Genomic DNA, 12,705 nt, shown 5'->3' with positions numbered 1-12,705 from the left:
ATTTTAGATTGACCCAGAGAATGGGCTGAAAGGTCACAAGTCCCCCACTCTCCCTTTCTCAGCACCCAACACACATACACACAGGTTTTGATTTGTACCCCCAAGTGCATTTAGAAATGTGCACATGTATTTTGATAAACCTCCCTAGATGACCCAACTCTCCCTCCCCTGGAGCAAAGCTAAGGTTTTCCTAATAGTTTTGCAAAGGTGGGAAGAACAATCCTGCATTGTTTCTATCTCCCAAGTCTCGTCCCCCAACCCCCTCACAGAAGATAAATGCAGGCGTGATAAGGGATGCTGCAAATACATACCAAATACCAAACTGCTATTCGATGAAGACATAAATGCAATTGACATTCTTTCACAGTCTGAAATCCTCTCTTTACTCTCAGGATATATTACACCATTCTCTTTTTATATAAACATGCCACTTTAAATGCTAATTCAGATGCAACACTCAATTTTTTCTTCATTTTGTTTCTGGGTTTCTAACATTCAAAATGACACTGGACTTCCAATCGGCTTCAACAATAGTTATTTTGAATTTTTGCTTCCATATTTGTGGGGGTGGGAGGGAAGAAAGTACTAAGAAGAAAACTAAATTCATTTTAAAACTTATCCAAATACTGTTTACATGCCCTTTATTTTGCTTGAATTAAGCCCTTTTCCTCTCAGAAAATCTTGCCTTCACCTTGCTGAAAATCTCATAAATCTAATTCAACTCAGTTGTAAAATCAGGGTGATTCTCTCTCCTTGCATTCTAGAAATAACCTCATTTTACTCAAACTACTTTTCCTAACAGCTCGTCAGGGCAGTATGTTCTGGCTGAAATATAACTGGCCTGAATATAAGTCTTCTTTTTAAAAAATACACAGACCTACATATGCCAATGACATCAACCTGAGTCTATCCAATTATATAGAAGGCCACTTCAAAATAAGGAATTTCAATCTAAGAAATAAAGCAAGTGCCCTAAATAGGAACCTTTAATTTGTGAACTTTAAAAAATGTGAAAGTACCCCTGTGTGTCAGCTGTTGTACTTTTCGAGGTAGTATACTGTAAAATTAAAAATGTATTCTTTATTTTTGTGTGTTTATTTTTTCATGTATTATTTGTGTGAAAACTATTATAAACCTATTCCAGTGTGGTACTATGTGGCCAAATGTGTTAGTTGGGTACCTAGGCTAACTTTGTTGGACTTAGGAACAAACTGGACTTACGAACATGCTCTCAGACTAGAATTCATTTATATGTAGGGGACTTACTGTGTCCTAATCCAGTGCACCCAGTTCAACCTATCTACTGTGAGACAAGCTGTCTTCTAAGTCCAATAGGCCCAGCTCCATCCAGAAGCTTCCAATAACTTTCAGCGTCTTTTGCCTCTGTTGTTCTAATCTCTCTAATAACACACTCTGTCTCTGCTGCTCACTCTGGTCTTCTATCTCTAAACATCCTTTCCTGCCCCTGCCCAAGAGATACAACATGGGAAAGACGTGAAACAAGCTTATCACCTTTTTCATGTACTTTTTAACATGTTGCAAAATGGTTCTTGACAGCACCTCCCCTATCTAGTTTTGTCCCTCGTCAGGCCACCAGAAGCATCCCATTAATGACTCATCTTCTGCTGTGCTAAACGCAGCTCAGAGACACCCTGCCCAAAGGAATGTTCATTTCAGTGAGACCCCTCCAGAAAGAAAACACCTTTAAGATCCAACTGAATGAATTTCAGTTTTTTCAGATCCAACTGGATGGATGTCTGGCACTATGATAAGTGTGTTTAAGATGCTTGTCTTCTTTGTGGACAGGAAAATGAATTTCCTAGCAGACCTGAAATGATGTTATGCCAACAGCACCTTGCCCTATTTATTCCACGACCAATCCTACTAGACTTCAGCCATCTCAGAATAACAATGAAAGGAGAGGAGGAATGGAGAAGGGACAAAACTCTATGAGAGAATAGTGTCGTTGCTAGATCAAGAAATTAAAACTAAGCCAAGAAGACACTTCAGTTGCTTTCAGTAATTTCAATCCTCCCAGCAATTCCTCAGCATCCAGAAAACATACTATTCCAGGTCTTGTGTGCACAGGAGGAGCTGCTTTCTGCTTTGAGTTTCTACTGCTAGATGTGTGGGGCCAAAAGAACATAAAGCCAAGAAACTAACTCACCGAGTGTCAGTTGCTGTTTCAACAAAAATAAAGTGGTAACTGCAGAGAGCCTGCTCCTCTCTCCAGGGAATTCCATGAAAAAAAGAAGAAGCCCTTTATCCTGTAGGGCTATTTATTTGATCAATTAACAAAATATGATGGGTCCTTTACAATTAAAGGGGACCATGATTTTGCTCTGAACTACCCATCAGCTCACACCTTGGACTTTTACCCTTTTCCCACTTTCCCTGTCTGAAAACAAACACCACACAGGGAGTTTTATCACTCAGCATTGTCGTTTTAGGACTCACATTCAAAAGACTAGTTAAGGGACCCACCATATTTATTAACCTTTTAATAAATATGGGCAGTTTAGATTCGCTGTTTTTGTAATTTTACAACTTAAATGCTGTTAATATCTTGAATCTGGAATTTGCTCTAGTTTAGTCATCCTGTTGGGTGTATAGTATTTCATTGCATGACTATCTCATGATAGGATATATAGCTTTTGATAAATAGCTAAGAGGAAAGGGAGCAGAGAGTATGGCAACTTCTATTCCAAGGACAAAGAGAAGGAACCATCTAGAAGAATCTGGGGGAATGGCTACTCCTTGTAAGAAGAAGACAACTAGCTAAAATCTACCCTACAGGGAGCCAGAATAGAGAGGGGATTTGGGGTCTTGAAGTCAGTAAAGGGCTGGAAGAACTTCTGGAAAACTGGTCTGGGCTCACTTGGCTATTAAGTAACATCAGGTCTAGAAACAATTTCCCTTAACCTCTCTTTCTGATGACATTTGCACTGTTAAAAACAGAAAAGCCCCAATCATTGTCTTCACAGTCTTTTAAAACACATGAGAAACACAGACTTCAAGTTAGTCCTGAAGAAAATGTGAATTACACATTATTGGCAAGCTGTATTCCTTTTTTTTCTAGACAATATAGTTTGCTTTTTTGTCCTTTTCAATTAGTAATAAAAAGAAAAGCCTCCTTTCTATGTTCTTTTATTTGCAAAAGCTTTAACTTTTATATTATATATACATATATATGCTTTATATCACACATATGTTTTGATCACTTGATTCCACACAAGCAATATCTATAAGCTTACTTAAAACAATACTAAACTTTTAAATATCTGATAAATCTATGTGTCTGAATGATGGAAATGCATTTTAAAAATATTATCCTTCCATGCACACAAATTAGAAGTCGCAGATGTAACAAAACCAAGTGCCTTCTTTCAAAAGACAGCTTTTCTGAAGGTACATGCCCTCTGAAAAGTTCAATCACATGCTCAGGGGCCACAGACAGCATGGAATACATTCCATTGCATGGTTGCTCGCTGTTGGCACAGAAAGACAACTCAACGGAAGAGCAGGATGAAATCCTCAATCTTTCTGGGAGAAGTAATAAAAGACTTGAAAGCATTTGTGCAGTAAATTGTACAGTAAATAAACTGAGGAAATGCTAACAGGTTTAATGATCAAGTACCATGATGTGGGCTAGCACCAATACCTAAGAAAACCACACATGTACTTGTCTTCATTAGATTTGTATTGAAAACTCAGAGTGGCATTACATCCCAGAACATCTATGCCATAAGTCAGCAATTTTTGAGGAACACTTGTATTTAATAGAAAATAAAAAAATAGAATGTTTATTTCTTATTTACTTGCAAGTGCTAATTTTTTCAAAGTTCACTAAAAAAATGGTAGAGTTATGTTGATATACATATGATGCTTTATTCACATAATTTGATCAATAGATCAGCTGATTTTTATTAGGAGGGGATTTTTAATTGACATATATAATTTTATCTTTCTCTTACTAAGTATTCAAAGCATGTAATCCAAACAAATGTCATCATTCTTTTTTCTTTTTTTCTGTTAAAGATTCTGTTCTCTCAAGTAAAGAAATTTAAATATTTTCCTATGTATTTCTCCCACCAACTGATGGCTATCAGCTAATATAATCAGATTGAGATTTATACAAGTGCAAAAGGAGATATGGCCTTTCAATAAGCATGAAGAATCTACTTTGTTAATTAATATTATCATCATAATTTATAGGAAACATACTAACAGAAAAAAAAAGTACCACCTTTATAAAGGCTAAAAGGAAGATTTGACTAGATTTCTAAAGTTTTTAAATAAAGTATAAAAGACAAGCCTAAGATACTTTAAGGGTTAAAAAAATTATGAGAGATTTTTATCTATAAATATATCTTATGTAGATATTTCTATTTTTCTAGTTCTTTATTTCTCATTATGATGGAAAATATCAAAAAGTTTGAACTTCTACCAGTCTAGGCAGAAGAGTCCTAATTATTATGCAGAAGAATGGAGGTTTTTGATTCTAAGGACATTTCTTATGATAAACTATTAGGCCATCAACCTGTAGCATCCAGAGATATAAGCTGGGAGCCAGTGAAAATTTATTCAGGCATATTCTCCAAGAATAATGATCCAGTATCCTCCTGGCAACTAAAAAAGTAGAGATCAAAATGAATAGTATTGAAAAGTTCTCAATTGATGAAGTTTTGGTTCCTAGATGCAAAGACTGAAATTTTCAAAACTTAGTCAAAAGAATGAACTCTTTCAACAGTCACTACATACGTTTCTAATTCTCCAAGTTGGGATTTGCATAAATTTATCTTAAATGTTATACTTATTTTTTTTTAAATGGACACTGCCGCATCCACTAAATTCAACATAAATCAGACACCAAATCCAAATATTTCTAGACCAGCCCTTACACCAGCCCTAGCTGAGAGAAAATCAACCTTAATGCATTATTAAAGGCAATTAATTTTATTCCACAACTCATTAATGAAAAAAACTATGATTTGTACAAATATACAATTAGCCTTAAAAAGAAAAGGCTGAAACACATAATAAAGAAATCAAGTCAATGTTTGCAAATTTGCTATTTTAATATAAGAGCATTACAGGAATCAACTCAGTTAAGCTCTAGATCTAGTAGGAAGGTTAACGGATGCAAAGTCTTCATCAATTCAAAGGCAAAAGTATATCATTTACTCTGCAAAAAGTCATAGTATAAAGAACAATCATGGAATTCTAGATCATGTAGAAAAGCACTAATTCTTTAGTCAGATCAATTTAAACTATCTGCAGACCAAATAATGTTTTTGCTTGATTACATAATAGAATTTTTAAATTCAAGATTATCCCAGGAATAATGCATTTTGGCTGACAGTATGCGTGAGGAACAAACCCTGGAAATTTTCTTCAAGTTATTTTGAAATCACTAATTCTGACATTTGTAAATAAGTGCAAAGTTTTGTCTTTCCCTAATTCAGTTGATTATCACTAATCTTTTGATTGCCATTGAAAATCTAACAAGTCAGAGTATAATGACATTACACACTGTATCCCAAAATACCAATGAATCAATAAGGAAACTAAATTATTCTACTTACAGACTTCCTCTTCTGGGGAGACTCAGCTCCTTCTGCAAAAGAAAAAACAAAACATGTATATGAGATGCTGCCTTAACCTTAGACTATTAGGACGCCAAACAGGTAACATAAAATGTATCTTCCTTGTTATGCTTGATTTTGCATTTTCTATACTGAAGAGATTTTAGTGCAATTATTTTATACTGAATCCCTTCTTACATTATTCCTTTTACACATTGTGTTTAAGGTTCAAACACAGATTACCTAAATTCCAGAGTAGAAAAGACATCAATCCTTCCAAAGCAATGACAGTCAAATACTGAGTTGAGCTATGTGACACTATAATTGAGGGTAAGAGAAATCTGAGAAAACAAAGAACTTAACCAAAGAGGAAACAGAAGGAGGAGGGGAAATTCTGCAGGATTATAATTAAGTGAAAGGTGAAATGAAAAGGGAGGTAAATCAGACTATTTGCCCCCAACAGAAATAAACTCAGGCAAAACGTTGTGTCTACCGAAGATCATAATTTTAAAAAGAAACACAGCAAAAGGCTTCCTGCTGGTGTTATTTCTTAAAGCAAATGTGACTTATGATTTAGGGTATTTTTTAAAGTAGGTTAGTGAACCTCTAAAAAGGTAACCAGACAGCAACAACAATTAACAGATTGCTTTATAGTTTCAAAGGATGCTCTCACACTTATCTCAAATTAAGATCATTATCTACATTTCTATGGGGTGTCTATGGGAAAACAAAACAACAACCCAGCAAACAAGCCAAACAAACCAATAAAAAGGGATACAGAAATACTTCCACCCACTAATGGAGCTTTCAGAGGCCTGGGCATTCGAGAATGATTATCTGACGACGATAACTAAAGAATAGGAAGCAATGAGTCATCTGGCTATTTTAACTCAAAATTTGAAAGGTTTGCCTAAATTTGGGCCTCCATTCCCATAATTATCATTTATTTTTTTGCCCACCTGGAGTTTAAACATCATTTTCTGAAAGGTGCTTCCCCTTCAGCTTCAAACTCACCTTTCCTGCTCCCTGTTTTTATTGGATCCTTAAATGTTTGTCATGGCCTGTGGCCTCCCGTCTTACTTCTAAACCATGCAATTTACTTCAACACAGCTTACCAAAAAAAAAAAAAAAAAAAAGGACTTGAGAGTAGCAGCCCAGAGGAGGATCCTGCCTTAAACAGAACTTAATCAAAGTTATTACTTTACTCTCTTATTAACAGGGAAATATATTTTGATATAGAGTTATAATCATCAGATGATTAATTGCAAGAAAAAAAAAACTTTTTAGGGACAGAGTATTTTCTCCCTTGTCCCAATAGCTAACCATTTTCTTTTCGAGCGCTGCAGGGTTCAGCGGTGGAATGCATTTTGTTGCTTTGAGTTTTTCTTTAATCCTTCATTAGCCCCAAGAAATTACAGTGCTTGCTGAACTTAGCCCCCTGATTCCAAAACATAAATGCACCTTTATTTACTAAAGCCTCTAATGAGGAGAGAAACATCTCTGACCAAGACAGTTTTCTTTGGAAACTGAAATGTAAATAGAACAACCAATGAATAATTTTCTATACATGTGTCTTGGGTTATGACAAGCACTGAGAAATCTGTTTTGTATTTAGGTTAAAAAGAGAAAGAAAAAAGAACTCCCTGGAAGTCATCATTCACCAGAGAGTTTCTTTTAAAAAGAAATTACTGATCTGAAAAGGAATACATACATATAACTGAATCACTGTGCAGCACACCTAAAGTCGACACACGATGGCAAAGCAACTATGCTTCCATAAATAAAGAGAAAGAAATCCCTGAGACCTACTTACAGCAAAAGGCCTAGAGCTTAATTAAACAAATAAATACTTCTGTTTAGTAAGCTCATCTGACAGCAGCTTTAAAAGAAAAGGAGGGGTACCTGAGGTGTTACCATTAATAACTGAAAAGAAGTCAGATGTTGTTTCAAGTCTGTAGGTAAACAGATCACTCAGAAGATAAGAGGGGAAGGGCCAAATAAATGATCCCCAAATAGTTCAATCAATCATATTCCACCAAATGACCCAACTGAAAGCTGGCTGCTTTGCTCTGAGAAAAAAAAAAAAAAAACTGCTGAAATGGCAAGATAAGGGATACAAAGCCAACTCTGCTTTTAATCAGAAAGTCTTTCCAACAGCTCTAGAATTATGAGTTGTAAACAAGAAGAAAGGTCACAGTGGGAAGCCCCGCACCGCCGCTCCCGGGACGGCAGCCGAGGTTGCAGGCAGAGGGGCAGGGGACATTTAATAGGCCACTGTCCACTGACCCTCAGGGTCCACGCTGACCAAGCTGAGGAGCTAATCCACCTGACGACTTGAATGTCAGGCGCGGAACTGGAAACTCAATTTGGTAGCAAATTGGAATCAGATGTGACAGTAATAAAGTGAGAGAAATGAATGTGCTGTGGCCAAGACCTTGTGAACAATGGCTGAAAAGCTGCAAATACCAGGAAGCCTGAGATACTGCAGATGGAGTCAGGAGGGGCTGCGGCCCTGCCTCGCGGGACCATAGCTGATGAACCTGAACTGGTTGGATGCAAATGAGCAACAATAGGCACTTCCTGCTCCAACCCCCGTGATACTGCGTGTGTGTCCTCATCTTATTCTCCTAGTGTCAGGACAAGGTCACTAACACACTTATATAATTAGGTAAGACATACGGTATTGGGCTTCCCCGGTGGCTCAGACAGTAAAGAGTCTGCCTGCAATGCAGGAGACCCAGGTTGATCCCTGGGTTGGGAAGATCCCCTGGAGAAGGGAATGGCAACCCACTCCAGTATTCTTGCCTGGAGAAGGACGGTATTAGGGCCACGCACGTGTGTGTGTGCTCAGTCATTTCTGACTCTTGGTGACTCCGTGGACTGTAGCCCACCAGGCTCGTCTCTCCATGGAATTTTTCAGGCATGAATACTGGAGTGAGTAGCCATTTCCTACTCCAGGGGATCCTCTAAACCTAGGGATGGAAACTGTATCTCCTGCAGTGGCAGGCAGATTCTTTACCATTATGCTATCTTTTAGTACCAGCCATAAACCAAAGCTTGTGCTGAGTATATGGGGAACCTGTGTTAAAAATTTAGCATAAGAACAGAGAAGGGAAGAGGGCAGAGAGAGAAAAGAGGGCAAGAAGTATCCATCTGAACTACAAAGTGTGATTATTAATCACCATAGGTTAAAGAAATGCATATGAGTATACTTACGAATATTAAATTTTTAAAATTATTTTCATCAATGTTGATTTTTCAGTGACTTCTAATATTTTTTAGAATCACTTTATATCATTATTTGCTTAATATTATGATCTTCTCTGCCTCCTTTTCTATAAATTTTAACTGGCAAAAATATTTTCAGTGTACATACACTAAAAATAAAGATGAAGAAAAGTTAATTGGCTTAAGTGCTTTGTTGTTCATTTTGTGATCTCTTGATAAGACTAAGGACACACAGGTTCCTAAGGTTCATGAAGAGAATTTCTGTGAGTCCAGAAAAAAGAGAAAGCATAATAGGTGATTCTTTTCCTTTCGGTCAACCTTGGCCTCAAACAGAGAAAACAACTTGTCTTATTCATAAAGACAACTGAGAAATAGTTGCAATGTTTAATATGTATGCAATATCCACAATGGCAACTTTAAAAATACATACTATTTCTGAAGTGTTTAATAGCTCTTCATACACAAATAAAAGAACATGGTTATATCTGCCATGAAATCTTTGAACTATTCTTTTTAACTGATAGGCCTGCTATGATTTTAAAAAAGAAAGGAGATGTCCACAGATAGTGTTACAAATAAGATACCCCCTCCTTCAAGAGGTGGGGCTTCATTCTCTTCCCCTGGAAAGGGGCTGCACTTAGTGCATGCCTGCTAAGTCGCTCAGTCGAGTCTGACTCTTTGGGATTCCATGGACTGTAGCCCGCCAGGCTCCTCTGTCCATGGGGATTCTCCAGGCAAGAATACTGGAGTGGGTTGCCATACCCTCCTCCAGGGGATCTGCCTGACCCAGGGATCAAACTAGCATTAGTGTCTCTGACATCTCCTGCACTGGCAGGTGGGTCCTTTGACCACCACTACCACTACCTGGGAAGCCCTGGACTTGGTGATTCCCTTCCAAGCAGAAAGGAGGGAAAGGGAAAAGCAGCAACTTCTCAGTGGAGAAACCTGGCAAACACCATCTGAACCAACCAACGTTAATGACACCAACGACGAGCATAGATATCATGTGCCCCTGATATGATGTGATGGGAAGGACTTCACCTCTGTGGCATTCTCTCCCAAAATCCTGAGCTCCAGTTTCATTCTGGGAAAAAAAAAACAGCACCAGGGAAACCCAAACTTAGGGTCATCTATAGACACCTTCAAAACTGTCAGGGTTGTGAAAAATAAGCAACTGGGAAACTGTCACAGATCAGAGAAGACGCAGGAGAAACAATGACTAAATGCAGTGTTGGATCCTAGACTGGATTTTGACTCATTAGAAAGAACACTAGTGGAAAACCTGGTGATAGTCAAATAAAGTGTGTAGCTTAGTTAATAGTAATGTATAAATGTCAATTTCATAATTTTGACAAGTGCATTAAGGTTACATAAGATGTTAACACTAGTGGAAACTAGATTAACAATATGGTTAATCAACAAGATGGTTAATTCAACCATCTTGAAACTTTTCTACAAATCTCAAATAATTTCAAAATTTGTTTTAAAGTTCTCTAAAAGGAGGAGAGAGAAGTAGAGAGAAAGAAAACCTCTGTGTGTGTATGTGTGTATTTCAGAGCAGTGGTCCCTACCCTTTTTGGCACCAGCAACCGATTTTGTGGAAATAATTTTTCCATGGACTGGGTGTCAGGGGGGATGGTTTTGGATGATTCAAGTGCATTACATTTACTGTGCACTTTATTTCTAATCTAATGCTGCTGCTGATTTACCAGGAGGTACCAGTCTCTGGAAGTTAGGGACATCTAAGAGCATGGAAGGTATGAATAAATAAATACCAAAATAGTCTAAGCTTACTATAAGGTCGTATTTAATCCAGTACTTTAGAAGGTTAAGTTATAGAATAGTCTAAATGAGAGAAGATTGTCACTTGGACCATCAGTGAAGATGGACAGAGTCAGGTTTGAGATATGTTTTTATAGACGTTATGAAAGAACTGGCCTGTGGAAGATGAAAGAGAAAGCCAGAAAGGGTCAAAGTTCTTGGCCTGATCAAGTAGAGTTTGAGGGAGGAATATTTCAGTCTGGATATGTCACATTCAAGATGTTTGTGAGAACAACAAGGAGAAACTTCCAAACAGGTGGTTGGACAAATGAACCTGGGGTTCAGGAAAGAGATCAGGGCTGGAAATAGACTTTGAATGATTAACGTATAAGATGGTATGTAAAACCATGGCCCAGAAGAGATAGAAGCAGAGAGGACAGACAGAAAAAGAAGTGGCACATACACATATAAGTATCCATACAGGGCCACTTCAAATCTACAAGTGGGGAGAAGTTTGCTACAGTGGTACATGCTGTGAAATGATGTGTTAACCTATGCAAACCCTCAAACCACACAAACTGAAAGAAGCTAGCAAGCAAAAACACTACTGGGTAGATACCAGCTCTCACACAAGACGGCTTCGCAGACAAGGTCTGAAAATGGGCAGGAACAGGAAATGAGCCCCCAGAGAACACGACGACCTCTGGGGAACAGCCCCCTTAGGACACCTCCGCTGCTCAAAGCTCAGCTCAGCTTCCCTCTGGGAAGGATTCGACAGGTCCCAGCACCTTCCCCTCAGCACTGGGGCAGGCACTCCCCATGAGTGTCCCATTCCTGGTGGGTATCAGCGTGATACACCTGGAGCCCTGCCCTAACTGCCCAAGGGGCAGGAACGAGGAAACACCGGCTCCCTTCCCGAGCACAGTAGGAGGTGGGGCCAGCTCCACCAGGCTTCACACCCCAGGAGGTCCTCCAAAAGAAAGGGAAGGGGATTTGGAATCCGGTAACCCACCCTCCCCCCCACCCCTAACAGAAAAGCAAAATCCTGCAAACAAATAGAACCCTGATAGCCAGCAGGCACCACTTCCTCACTATTTTCCAGAAACCATTAGATTTAAAAGTTCCCATACTCCTCCATATCATATTCCCTTAATTAGTCATCAGTGGCCTAACCCTGTCATCAAGGGTGACTTCGACTACTCAGCACTGACAGACAAACCATTAATTTAGGGAGAGAGTTTAAAGAGCCAAGATGTGCAAGGCAGTGTATCAGGCACTGTCAGGGACACATAAGGAGAAAACAAAACAGATTCAAAAGCTTCTAGGGAAACACACATAAACAGGACAAAAGAGATATCACCAGGTGCAAGAGTATGCAGTATAATTTGAAGGAGTAAATGGTAACAGGGGAGAGAAAATAAAAGGGGATGAGATAACTCAGCTCAAGCAGTGGTTCTGAATACAGCCTGGCTACCCGTCAGTGTCACCCAGGGAGTTCTGACAAATATCGATGTCTGAACACCACCCTGCAGATGGAGAAAGAGTTGTTTGTATATGTTGTTTCATGAGGTTGGCACTTCTAAGTACCCTTAAGGGCACATTAGCTGCATTTTTTTTTTTTAATGGAAAACTACTTTTCTAGCTGTCATTATAGTAGGGAAGTTTGAGGGTTTTATTGTTGTTTCCCTTCCAAGTGGGAAGAACAGTAGGCCAAGGAAGGGTGCCCCAAGTGGAACTTTTCCTACTCAATGGGGTGTAAATTTAACTAGGGGTATAGGCTCAGCCAGGGATTGGCTCTTTTAAAGGAAGGTTTTCAGGCCCATTTTTCTGACGTCCATTTCTGAGAATTACCTGTGAAGGCAGAAGCAGGGGACAGAAGAATACACACCACACCACAGAACCAGATCTTACATGAAAGGCTTGGTTCTGAAACTGAGTTATACTCAGAAGTGGCTCACGTTCAAACCACCCTTGAAAAATCCAGTGAATTGCCCATAAAGTACACAGCTCTCTGCAAACAAACTGTAGAATAAAGCTGGAAAAGCAGCAGGTAGAAATAGAGATGTCTGGACTTTTAAACCATCCAACCTGTAAAATACCACTGGAATCTCTCTCTCAGTGAGAATGGGAG

At 38.6% G+C, this 12,705-nt stretch overlaps 1 protein-coding gene across 4 annotated transcripts in view; it reads right to left on the bottom strand.

Annotated features, from left to right (window-relative positions):
* Window positions 1-12,705, bottom strand: part of MAST4 (microtubule associated serine/threonine kinase family member 4) — a 605,067-nt gene that overhangs the window by 289,923 nt on the left and 302,439 nt on the right. For all 4 annotated transcript variants that reach the window (XM_065905692.1, XM_065905694.1, XM_065905693.1 and 1 more), the window contains one exon: window positions 5,586-5,617. In XM_065905692.1, coding sequence (XP_065761764.1) covers window positions 5,586-5,617 — 32 coding nt within the window. The remainder of the gene's footprint in view (window positions 1-5,585; window positions 5,618-12,705) is intronic.

The sequence above is a fragment of the Muntiacus reevesi genome, chromosome 14, assembly GCF_963930625.1.
Source record: "Muntiacus reevesi chromosome 14, mMunRee1.1, whole genome shotgun sequence".
NCBI classification, from domain to species: domain Eukaryota; kingdom Metazoa; phylum Chordata; class Mammalia; order Artiodactyla; family Cervidae; genus Muntiacus; species Muntiacus reevesi.
This window is presented reverse-complemented; position numbering and strand designations above follow the sequence as displayed.